The sequence below is a fragment of the Trachypithecus francoisi genome, unplaced genomic scaffold (genome assembly GCF_009764315.1).
Source record: "Trachypithecus francoisi isolate TF-2019V2 unplaced genomic scaffold, Tfra_2.0 Lachesis_group11, whole genome shotgun sequence".
Taxonomy (NCBI): Eukaryota; Metazoa; Chordata; class Mammalia; order Primates; family Cercopithecidae; genus Trachypithecus; species Trachypithecus francoisi.
This window is the reverse complement of record NW_022681456.1, coordinates 72,113,569-72,126,797: the sequence shown is the minus strand read 5'-3', so window position 1 is coordinate 72,126,797 and position 13,229 is coordinate 72,113,569. Positions and strand designations below refer to the sequence as shown.

At 37.4% G+C, this 13,229-nt stretch overlaps 1 protein-coding gene across 2 annotated transcripts in view; it reads right to left on the bottom strand.

The window, feature by feature from the left end:
* TAFA2 (TAFA chemokine like family member 2) overlaps window positions 1-13,229 on the bottom strand; it is a 518,317-nt gene that overhangs the window by 173,130 nt on the left and 331,958 nt on the right. For both annotated transcript variants that reach the window (XM_033221437.1, XM_033221438.1), the window contains exon 2: window positions 8,474-8,580. In XM_033221437.1, the coding sequence (XP_033077328.1) occupies window positions 8,474-8,579 (106 nt within the window). In that variant the 5' untranslated portion in view covers window position 8,580. The remainder of the gene's footprint in view (window positions 1-8,473; window positions 8,581-13,229) is intronic.

Below are 13,229 nucleotides of genomic sequence, written 5' to 3'. Positions count from 1 at the left end.
TAAAAGAGATAAATACATTTCAGTATATTAATACAATGAAATCCTATATTACAACACGGATGAATCTCAAGAGAAAAACATTGACAGTAAGAAGCAAATCACATTTTGTAAATGCCTGTAGTAGAATTACATTTTTACAACATTGAAAACCAGATATATTAGTCCATTTTCATACTGCTATAAAGAACTGCCCAAGACTGGGTAATTTATAAAGGTAAGAGATTTAATTGACTCACAGTTAAGCATGGCTAGGAAGGCCACAGGAAACTTACAATCATGGCCCAAGGCAAAGAAGAAGCAATGCACCTTTGTCACAGGGCGTCAGGATGGAGTGAGTGACAGCAGGGGAAATTCCAGACGCTTATAACACCATCAGATCTCGTGAGATTCACTCATTACCACCAGAAAAGCATGCGGGAAACCACCCCATGATCCAATTACTTCCATCTGCTCCCACCATTGACACGTGGGGATTTTCCCACTCAATTCAAGGTAATGTTTGAGTGGCGACACAGAGCCAAACCGTATCACCAGACAAAGCAATATTCTGTTTTTGTTTTTGTTTTTGTTTTTGAGACGGAGTCTCGCTCTGTCACCCAGGCTGGAGTGCAGTGGCGTGATCTCGGCTCACTGCAACTTCCGCCTCCTGGGTTCAAGCGATTCTTCTGCCTCAATCACCGGAGTAGCTGGGACCACAGGCATGCGCCACCATGCCCAGCTAATTTTTTGTATTTTTAGTAGAGGCAGGGTTTCGCCATATTGGCCAGGCTGGTCTCAAGCTCCTGCACTCGTGATCCGCCTGCCTCGGCCTCCCATAGTGCTGGGATTACAGGCGTGAGCCACCATGGCCCGCTCAGACAAAGCAATATTCTGTTGTTCAAAAAAAAAAGTTGGGAAAGGGATACCTCTGTGGGAGGAGGGGTTGTATTCAGCGACTCCAAGGGGCTGACAACATTCTATTTATTGTCCTGGTTGATAATTGCACAGTAATTTGCTTTATATTTATTTTTCATAATATGTAGGTGTCTTATTTACTATTATATAAGCATGAAATATTTTAACATAAAAAAAGGAGAAAAGAATCAGGTCATGAAAGCATAACTCTTAGAAACTAGCAACTCTGCCTGCATGGTTTAAAACAGAATCACTAACTCAGGGCAACATAATCTCTTACAATTAGTCTTTGTCAATAAATGTATGAATACATAAAATAATTAATGAACACCATGTTCTCCAGTATGTATAATATGTTTATGAATTAAACCAGATGAAAAGAAGTCCAAATGTTGTTTAATAATTTCTGCATGGAAAAATTATGAGTAACTTGATTTATCTTCTTGGTATTTTTTTCTTTCCAAAGTTTCTCAAATAAATATATATTACTTTGAAAATTCAATAAAATACATAATAAAAATGTGTCATTAAAAGTCCAGAATACAGTCAGTTTATGTTCTAGCTATTTTTCTTTCTCTTAGGACATTAATCTAATTGTTTTTATCAACAAGAAAAACACTATGAATTATAAATCAGTGCTCTTAAACTTTGGTGTACATCCTAATAGCTGCAAGCCAGCCTAAGAGATCCTACTAATATCCTAGGCTAAATTGGATCAAACAATTTAAACTGTAAGAGAATCAGCATTCTGAATATTTCCCCAAAGGATCTGTCCCAGCCACCTCCCCAGGCTAACCGTGCATCACTATCCTCTTTGCTCTCTGCTCTCCAGTCACAGCAGTCTTATTTCAGCTCCATTGAATTCTTTCCTTCATGTCTCAGTAGCTTGGCATAGGCTGCTGCTCTTGCCTAGATGTCTTAACCCTTCCTCTGTCTTCATTCAGATCTCAGCTCCAATGTCTCCTCCCTAGAAAAGTCTTCCCTGAAACTGTACCCTATCCATTTTACCGTTTATATACTCTTATCCTGAAATTTTATCTTCACAGTACTTTAATACCATTTGTAATTAACTATTTGTGTTATTATCTGATTAATGTTTTTCTCCTTCAATATACTGCATCACTAGGACATGAGTCATGTCTGTTTTGCTCACTTCTGTTTTGTTTTCTTTGAAAGAGTCTCCCTCCATCGCTCAGGCTGGAGTGCAGTGGTGCAATCTTGTCTCACTGCAACCTCCACCTTCTGGGTTCAAGCGATTCTCCCACCTCAGCCTCCGGAGTAACTGGGATTAGCGGCACATGCCACCACATCTAGCTAATTTTTGTATTTTTTAGTAGAGATGCGGTTTCGCCATGTTGGCCAGGCTGGTCTCCAAATCCTGACCTCAAGTGATCCACTGGCTTCCGCCTCCCTAAGTGCTGGGATTACAGGCACGGGTCACCATGCCTGGTCTCGCCTTTTTTTTTTTTTTTTTTTTTTTTTTTAAGAGACAGGGTCTGGTTCTGTCACTCAGGCTGGAGTGCAATGGCGTGATCCTAGTTCAATGCAATCTTGAAAGCAATCCTCCCACCGCAGCCTCCCAAGCAGCTGGGACTACAGGCACAGGCCACCACACCTGAATAATTTTTTTAACCATTTTTCTTAGAAATTGGTTCTCACTTTGTTGCCCAGGCTGGTCTCAAACTCCTGGCTTCAAGCGATCCTTTCATCTCTGCTTCCCAAAGTGCTGGGATTATAGGAATAAGCCGTTGTGCCCAGCCTGCTCACTTTTGTGTCTCCAGAGTTTGACCTAAAGCCCAACACTTAACAGACACTCACCATATATTTCATGGATAGTTGGTTGGATAAGTGAATAAACTATCAAATGAATCAATAAACAAATGAAGATCCACCAAAAAAAAAAATTATGGCTATGTCTCTCAGGCTTTGAACTAAAAATCATCTTTATTTTAAAATTTGGTTATTACCATACTGTATACATGTAATGAAACATCACACTGTACTCTGTAAATAAGTACAATTATCACATATCAATTACAAGTAAAACAAAATTTTTAAATGTTTGTTTTTCTTTGAAAAAGATCCATTCAAACAAAAGTTCTCACTCATACCAGTAATTAGCTTGTATTACAATGAGGATAATATATATTCAACCTTGGCTAATCAAACTAACTTTTTTAGGCTCCTTTTTGTTCCTGGATATAACTCACCTGTGTGTATCTCTTTCAAACAAAATAAAAATTCTTTTCCAACCCCCAAACCCAATGATGACTCATTCTCCAGAGATTTAGTTTAGATGTGATGGGTAAGGAAAGAAAGGACAAGAAAATGTATTAGCCTTCTAAGATTAATGACTATATTTTTCTGTTGGGAACTCGGAGTCCTAAACTAAATGTTTGCTCTCTGATCCCCAATATCAGAGGCTGCACCTAATGTAATTGCTTCCAAGGGGAAAACACTGCTCATTCTTTCTGACTGGCTGTCACAATACTCTGACTTAATCCCTTCCGAAATGCCCAGCTCAATATAATGTGAGAATTCGGGGCAGAATCTTTCTGTGGCCGTTTGAGCAGTAAACTTATCTGTTTGTATGTGAGGAACTGTTAGTTCTCAAAGCACAGAAGGTTTTATTAAGAAGATGACAACAAATTCTGATTTTTAGATACCCACTTTTTCAAATCCAAATATTCTGGATGTTTATAGTGTTCCTATGTCATGTTCAGAAAACGGAGTAATACAATTGTCCATTAGTGGCTCTTGAGAGCAGGATATTACTGTATTTGTATTTTGGTAGAGGTCTTTATTTATTTGGTTCTTTCATATTCTACATTTACTTGTTCCATTATGACCTATCTACCACTCTCTCCCTTAAATATTCTATGCACGCCATCCTCCTTGCTATTTCTAATTGTCTATGGGCATGCTTGAAAGTATTCATACCTATTGCTGCTTTGCCTGGAGCATCCTTTCCCTGAATACTCCACGAGCTGACTCCACTGGAAACTTTAGATCTTACCCAAAGACCTATTTAAAATTATATTCCCTCCTGAATACATCCTATATGCTTTCTTCCTTCATATATTTTCCAGAGCATGTATATCATAAAACATCCCATTTTATTTATTTTTCTTATTACCTATTTTTCCACTTCTAGAATAAACACCCCATGAAGACAAAGATTTTTGTCTCTTTTCTGTACCTGCTATATTCTCAGGCCTTAATGTAGGTACTCAAAAATCATTAAGTAAAAAACAACTTTTCCATGAGAAATATCCAACTGAAATGACCAATATACTATGCTATGGGTCTAGGAGAACTTGTTTCCAGAAAGCAGGTAAGTTTACCAGTGGAAACAGTAATAGTGCCACTAAACACAGAGCTACAGCTGTTGCCTGATCATCAATCAGTCTGTGCTCCTTATACTGATAGACCAGAGAGAGAGAGAAAAGGAGTTTAATATTGATGGGGTAAATGTAAAGGTCCCTGATGACCATGAGGAAGATGACAGCTGCTGTGCAATAGAGGCAGAGAGGAATATATTAGGTACTCAGATGATCCACTGGGGCATCTTGTGGCATTCCCGTGCCCAGTTACAACTGCCAATGTATAAGTACAGCAGCAAGAGAATGGTAACCCAGGGCTCAGAACGCTTAGAACATTAGGAAGGCCTCCTACATGAGTAGAAGTGCTAGCAAAAAGAGAGAAAAATCTAGAATGGCTGGGCGTGGGGTGGACAGGCCATGAGCACCAACTGCATTAGCGGGACTCTTACTATTCCTCTTCAAGTAAGTCTTCTTGAAAATTGTGACCAACCAAAATCTTGAATTAGCTTTGCCTGGATGGAGTGACTTTCAGTGAGAAGCAGGAAGATCTGAGGGCTGTGAGTAGACTGCACTGGAATGTAGCTGCTGATACACTACCAAAATCTTTTAAGGCTGTGCACCTTTCCTCCACTTGCTGTGAATGTTCTCTGATCACAGTTCACAGGTGTCCTCTTCTTTAGAGACTTACCTTCTGCTAAAGATGAGCCACTTCTCCAGAGAGGCCACTCCTTACCATGGGGAATAGGCCAGTAGCTAATGGCCCATGGACACAAGGGTAGATGAGGCCATCTATCCCGCCTCAAGGAGGGACCATCTCTGTGGAACAATCCATGTCTCAGAGATTCCCCATAGGAGCAGATGGGCCATTCTCTAGCTGAGACTCTATTTGTGCTTAGTTTTTACCTCCCGCTCTAGCCTGCTTCACTTGCTCTCATTCTCCTGAGAGCACTCTTTCAATAAATCACGTAAACAAGAATTCCTGACTTGGCTCTGCTTCCAAAAAACCCTGCCTAAGACTCATGTCATATGCAAATTGCCTCTGAAATAATACATTATAATGACAGGTCTTAAAGATTCTTACAAATACAATTCTGATGAACATCAGCTCACAAAATTTTTCTTAAAACTCAGAAGTACTAAAATAAATAAATTACCATGAGTGAAAGTCACTAGGAGGAAAACACAAAATTGCATAAAATAGGATCATCAGATAGAAATATATAGGCATATATGGTATATATTTCTATTTATATATATACATCATATATTTCTATTACTATATATGTAGTGATATATAAAAAGAGAAACCTGAAAACATGAGTGAAAACAAAAAGCTATCAGAAGCTTGCAGATTAGCAAGAAAAAAGACAAAATTTTGGTACAATATAATAAATAAAATTAAAATTTGATATGTGAATTAAAGAGTAGATTAGACCCAAGGGAACATAGAGTTAGTGTGGTAGAATAAAAATGTGAATAAATAGCCCAGAATAAAGCACAGAGACTTGAAGGTAAAAATATACATATAAAATAAAGGTTGAAATACATAAAGAAGAGTGAAAAATCTGACATATACCTAATACCTAGCCAGCATTCTAGTTTAGTAGAGACAGTGGGGGGTAGAGAAACTACATTTCAGGAGATGGTGCCTATAATTTTTCAGAGTTCATGAGAGATACCAATTCAGAGACTCTGGAAATTGAATAAATCCCAAATTGTGTAAGTAAAAAGAAATTCACTAGTACATATATTTCATGGTTATATGGAGCAAGACTGCCTAGATTTGAACCCTGCATCCAATAGCTCCTAACTGGGCAACTTGGGACGAATTACTTAACTTGTCTTTGCCATAGTTTCTGACCTCTAAAAGTAGTTTTAAAAATAGTATCTACCACATAGATGGTTATGAGATTAAATGAGTTGACATCTGTAATGCTCTTTAGTCTGTTGAGTTTCTAATATTCATCTTTATTACTTTTATCTTGAATGCTCACTAAGGTGTTCTGGATCAGAAACTGATTTCTTACTAATTAACTCACAATAAATAGAAAGTGAGCTGGCCTGCTTCGCCCTAAGCCTTAACCCTGATGAAAGCCAAGCCAAATGTCCTACATTGATAGCCGAACATTCCATAGATGACTGACAGCAAACAAGGGATTATTTTCATTTATGTACAGGAGAGAGACAGCCATTTCCCTCCCACTCCTGAAAGGAGAGAAAAGTCTTCTGCTCCTTTGAAATGAGGTGGAAAGGATCCTAGGTTCTTACTTAACCATTTAGAATGTAACTGTATCCTTCCACAGGTCAGGTACACCAAAGGGGTCTCCAAAGTCTGGGCTTTGCACGTAGGGAGATAGCAGCCCAACCTTTCTTGGATGGTGAGCACATGAGTAATCATTTTATGAGCATGCTCTACAACTTACATATACACAACATTTATTATTTTATGCGTAAAATAGCTCAAAACAAAAAGGATATTTTGTACAGAAAATATAAAGAAAAGAAAGAAAAAAGAACAAAAGGAAGAAAGATGGAGGAGGGGAGAAAACTTTCATAAAATCTTCATCCAAAATATCAGTGGCAGTGTGGAAAGGGAAAAGCAAAACAGAAAACACTATCTTCTGTAATGTATCAAGTTTGACAATTTAAGTTTTCTGACACGATGTGTAATTTCTTATGTTCAAGGACTATTTTCTTGGCAAGAAGAAAAGATCTTAGTTTCAGAGTTAGCATAGAACATAACACAATTTAAATGTCTTAAAGTAGCTTTGACAATAGCATGCAATATACACTGTGAGCAGTCTTTATGAGTGATTCTTTAAGATACCCCATCATTTGGCTTTGGACATGAGAAAGTATCTTTATCATGAACACTTGCTGTGCTAGCCTGATGCCCACAATTCCTATGATCCCCCACTCCTCCCAGTTCTTCTTTCAAAAACTGGAAAGGGGCACTAAGGTGACCATCAGAATAATGAGGATGGGGTGTGTTTTCTCGTTAAGCCGAAGGCAGGGCTTGTCCCTATTGGATTGCAGCTCTTTTGAAAGATGAGTATTTAATACTGCTTCGTTCTTTGGTCTGGTTTGTTGTTGCCAATTTGAGACCACAGGGAATGTCATCCTCAACATCTTCGTAATTTTACACTGATAAAAGTTATTAAAGAGAATTTAAAGTCTTATCTGTGGATCAGTGTGCTGTATTAAAGAAAAGGAGAATAAAAAATACATGAATATGTATTCACACACATGAAAACATATTGTGGTTAGAAAACAGGATAATGAAATATGAAAAAATTCTTCATAAAATTTTATTTTGCAAGATGTCCCTTTTTGATTTTAAATAGAGGGGGAAGAGATTAGTCTTATAAGCGTCAGTCCCACACACCATGTCTTTTCTCTCCCTGGTGTTAATGTTCCATGTAATGCTAATTAAATGGACATGTGTAACTAATTTAAGTGTTACAGAATTCAAAGCAGTCTTAATTCCCCCTTCACCCAAAAATAGAATGAGAAACTAAGTTGTTAGTCTCTAGACTTTATAGTGGGCAGAGAACTAAATTATAAAATCATATTTTACAGAAAAATCTAAATTGATTTCTCAGGTTATGAATACTTGATTATGATAGGGACAGTTCAGAAATAGCCTCATGGAAAAAGTAGTTATTCATTATATTGAGTCTTATAGCCAAGAAAGAGGGCAGAAAGAATGTAATTGTGAGCTGTCAAGCTTAACACATATGTATAGAGCAAATATTCTCACTCTGTTCAGTGGCAGAATTGAGCCTGCTGAATATCATACCAGCGGCACTGTCCAAAGGGTGGTCAAAGTGGTCCTCTAACATAAAGAAACATGACCCACAAAAAGCATTGAAAGAAAATTTACATATAGACATATTATTAAGATATATATCATTACAGACACTTTCTTTACCACGATGAGTACAATCTGAAACTTATCTTTATTATATGCCAACTCAATTTTTTAATATCATTATCTAAAAAAGGAAGGAAAGGTATAGTTATATTTCCATATTCTTTGAACACTATTTGCAGAAATGGCATTAATCCTGAAAATATCATCTTTCCCAATCAAAGCCATCTTAGAGATAACTGCATTATTACTTAAATAAAACTGCCAGGGGGAGAATCTATACCTAGTAAAATTTAACAGACCAGTGGAGGCAAAACATAACAGTCTATGTTAAGGGTAGTCATCATCCACAAATAGTTGAGAAAAAAAAAAACAAAAAGCTTACCTTTATGATGGTTTGCACTGGATACGACTTTTCCCCACAAGGTTACAATAAATATTATTATTAGCAGTTTTCCTTTTGTTGCTTTCTGTAAGTATCTCTTACTCATCCTGCAAATAAAAAATAATAATAAAAATCATAAGGATGTAAATTCATAGCTTTTCCATAATAATTGTGCTACAGTTAAAGACTTCCACTATACTTTAACTCCTTCAACTCCTGAAAACTGTATTTCTTGTATTTAAAATGCTGTTCACTGTATACAAACGATGATTAGAGAAAATAAAGGTTTTCCAAAGTACCTTGATATGATGCAAGAGATGAGCAAAGTCCTACCTCAGTCAGTCTTCATCCACTTAACCATAGCCTAAATCAGTTTGGAAATATTATCACATTTCTCTCCATATAAACATAGATTTAATTTATTAACAAAATCCAAGGCACAGTCATTTGGAAAATCTTTAAATGCCTTATTATTTTACTTGTTTCCTAACAATTGCCAAGTCAAACGGACAGTGTAACAGTTTAGATATAACTGCTTAGATGAATTCCTGCACAGAATATGCTCACTTCAAATCTATTATTCCTAATGTGCTTTTTAAAAATCACCTTGTTATATATATTTCTTACTGCAAAGTAACCTGATCCTCCTAATGTACACAACTCAGCTACAGGCAACACAATATTGTTGGATTCCACCTTGATGTGCGTTCCCAGAGGTAGGAGAAAAATGAAAAAGCAGAATGAAAAATACCAAATTAACATTTTCATGTTGAACTCATAAAACTAAAGAAAGCAAAAAATATTATAACAAAATAATTGCTGTCTATAATAAAAGTTCAGAACTTACTTTCTACAACATTCTTTCATTTGTTCTGAAGAATAAATTTGGCTTGTAGGTATATCCATCCCCATTTTGTAGATGAGGAAATTTGGAAATTTGCCTGGGCCACATTTAATGACAATAAAAACATAAACCCAGAATCGTCTAATTCTAAAATTCTTGCATTAATCACTAAGGGATGGGGGGCGGGCCAAGAGGGCCAAATAGGAACAGCTCTAACCTCCAGCTCCCAGCCTGAGCAACATAGAAGACTGGTGATTTCTGCATTTTCAACTGAGGTACCGGGTTCATCTCACCGGGGTATGTCAGACAGTCGGTGCTGGTGAGCGGGTGAAGCCCAACCAGAGAGAGTTGAAGCAACGGAACAAAGCTGGATGGACAATGACTTTGACAAGTTGAGAGAAGAAGGCTTCAATCGATCAAACTACTCAGAGCTAAAGGAGAAACTACGTACCGAGTGCAAAGAAACTAAAAACCTTGAGAAAAGAATGGATGAAAGGAGAACTAGAATAATCAATGCAGAGAAGACCATAAAAGAACTGATAGAGATGAAAACCATAATACAAGAACTACATGATAAATGCACAAGTTTCAGTAACCAACTCGATCAACTGGAAGAAAGAGTATCAGTGATTGAAGATAAAATGAATGAAATGAAGCAAGAAGAGAAGTGTAGAGAAAAAAGAGTAAAAAGAAATGAACAAAGCCTCCAAGAAATATGGGATTATGTGAAAAGACCAAATCTACGTCTGATTGGGGTGCCGGAAAGTGACAGGGAAAATGTAACCAAGTTGGAAAAAATCTGCAGGATATCATCCAGGAGAACTTCCCCAACCTAGTCAGGCAGTCCACATTCAAATTCAGGAAATACAGAGAACACCACAAAGATACTCCTCGAGAAGAGCAACTCCAAGACACATAATTGTCAGATTCACCAAAGTTGAGATGAGGAAAAAATGTTAAGGGCAGCCGGAGAGAAAGGTCGGGTTACCCACAAAGGGAAGCCCATCAGACAAACAACCAGATCTCTCGGCAGGAACTCTACAAGCCAGAAGAGAACAGGGGCCAATATTCAACATTCTTAAAGAAAAGAATTTTCAACCCAGAATTTCATATCCAGCGAAACTAAGATTCATAAGTGAAGGAGAAATAAAATCCTTTACAGACAAGTAAATGCTTACAGATTTTGTCACCACCAGGCATGCCCTATAAGAGATCCTAAAGGAAGGACTAAACATGGAAAGGAGCAACCAGTACCAGCCATTGCAAAAACATGCCAAAATGTAAAGACCATTGATGCTAGGAAGAAAGTGCATCAACTAATGAGCAAAATAACCAGCTAATATCATAATGACAGGATCAAGTTCACACATAACAATATTAACCTTAGATGTAAATGGACTAAATGGTCTATTTATAAGACTCAGACTGGCATATTGGATAAAGAATCAAGAACCATCAGTTTGCTGTATTCATGAGACCCATCTCACATGCCTAGACAAACATAGGCTCAAAATAAAGGGATGGAGGAAGATCTACCAAGCAAATGGAGAACAAAAAAAAAGCAGGAGTTGCAATCCTAGTCTCTGATAAAACAGACTTTAAATCATCAAAGATCAAAAGAGTAAAAGAAGGCCATTACTTAATGGTAAAGGGATCAATTCATCAGGAAGAGCTAACTATCCTAAATATACATGCACCCAATACAGGAGGACACAGATATACAAAGAAAGTCCCTAGAGACTTACAAAGAGATGTAGACTCCCATACAATAATAATGGGAGAATTTAACACTCCACTGTCAACATTACACAGATCAACGAGACAGAAAGTTAACAAGGATATCCAGGAATTGAACTCAACTGTGCACCAAGTGAACCTAATAGACATCTACAGAACTCTCCACCCTAAATAAACAGAATATACGTTCTTTTCAGCACCACATCACACTTATCCCAAAATTGACCACACAGTTGGAAGTAAAGCACTCCTCAGCAAATGTAAAAGAACAGAAATTATAACAAACGGTCTCTCAGACCACAGTGCAATTAAACTAGAACTCAGGACTAAGAGACTCAATCAAAACCACTCAACTACATGGAGGCTGAACAACCTGCTCCTGAATGAATACTGGGTACGTAATGAAATGAAGGCAGAAATAAAGATGTTCTTTGAAACCAATGGGAACAAAGATACAACATACTAGAATCTCTGGGATACATTTAAAGCAGTGTGTAGAGGGAAATTTATAACACTAAATGCCCACAAGGGAAAGCAGGAAAGATCTAAAATTGACATCCTAATTTCACAATTAAAAGAACTAGAGAAGCAAGAGCAAACACATTCAAAAGCTAGCAGAAGGCAAGAAATAACTATGATCAGAGCAGAACTGAAGGAGATAGAGACACAAAAAACCCTCCAAAAAAATCAATGGATCCAGGAGCTGGTTTTTGGAAACGATCAACAAAATTGATAGACTGCTAGCAAGACTAAGAAAGGAGAAAAGAGAGAAGACTCAAATAGAAGCAATAAAAAATGATAAAGGGGATATCACCACCGACCCCACAGAAATACAAACTACCATCAGAGAATACTATAAACACTTCTATGCAAATAAACTAGAAAACCTAGAAGAAATGGATAATTTCCTGGACACTTACACTCTCCCAAGACTAAACCAGGAAGAAGTTGAATCCCTGAATAGACCAATAGCAGGCCCTGAAATTGAGGCAACAATTAATAGCCTACCAACCAAAAAAAGTCCAGGACCAGATGGATTCACAGCCAAATTCTACCGGAGGTACAAGGAGGAGCTGGTACCATTCCTTCTGAAACTATTCCAATCAATAAAAAAAGAGGGAATCCTCCGTAACTCATTTTGTGAGGCCAACATCATCCTGATACCATAGCCTCGCAGAGACACAACAATAAAATAGAATTTTAGACCAATATCCCTGATGAACATCGATGCAAAAATCTTCAACAAAATACTGGCAAACCGAATGCAGAAGCACACCAAAAACTTATCCACCATGATCAAGTGGGCTTCATCCCTGGGAGGTAAGGCTGGTTCAACATACACAAATCAACAAATGTAATCCAGCATATAAACAGAACCAAAGACAAAAACCACATGATTATCTCAATAGATGCAGAAAATGTCTTTAAAAAAATTCAACAGCCCTTCATTAGAAAAACTCTCAATAAATTCGGTATTGATGGAACGTATCTCAAAATAATAAGAGCTATTTATGACAAACCCACAGCCGATATCATATTGAATGGGCAAAAACTGGAAGCATTCCCTTTGAAAACTGGCACAAGACAGGGATGCTCTCTCTCACCACTTCTATTCAACATAGTGTTGGAATTTCTGGTTAGGGCAATTAGGCAAGAGAAAGAAATCAAGGGTATTCAGTTAAGAAAAGAACCCCATCGTCTCAGTCCAAAATCTTCTTAAGCTGATAATGAACTTCAGCAAAGTCTCAGGATACAAAATCAATGTGCAAAAATCATAAGCATTCTTATACACCAGGAACAGACAAACAGAGAGCCAAATCATGAATGAACTCCCATTCACAGTAGTTTCAAAGAGAATAAAATACCTAGGAATCCCACTTACAAGGGATGTAAAGGACCTCTTCAAGGAGAACTACAAACCACTCCTCAGTGAAATAAAATAGGACACAAACAAATGGAAGAACTTACCAAGCTCATGGATAGGGAGAATCAATATTGTGAAAATGGCCATACTGCCCAAGGTAGTTTATAGATTCAATGTCATCCCTATTAAGCTACCAATGACTTTTTTCCCAGAACTGGAAAAAACTGCTTTAAAGTTCATATGGAACCCAAAAAGAGCCCGCATTGCCAAGACACTCCTATGCCAAAAGAACAAAGCTGGAGGCATCACAC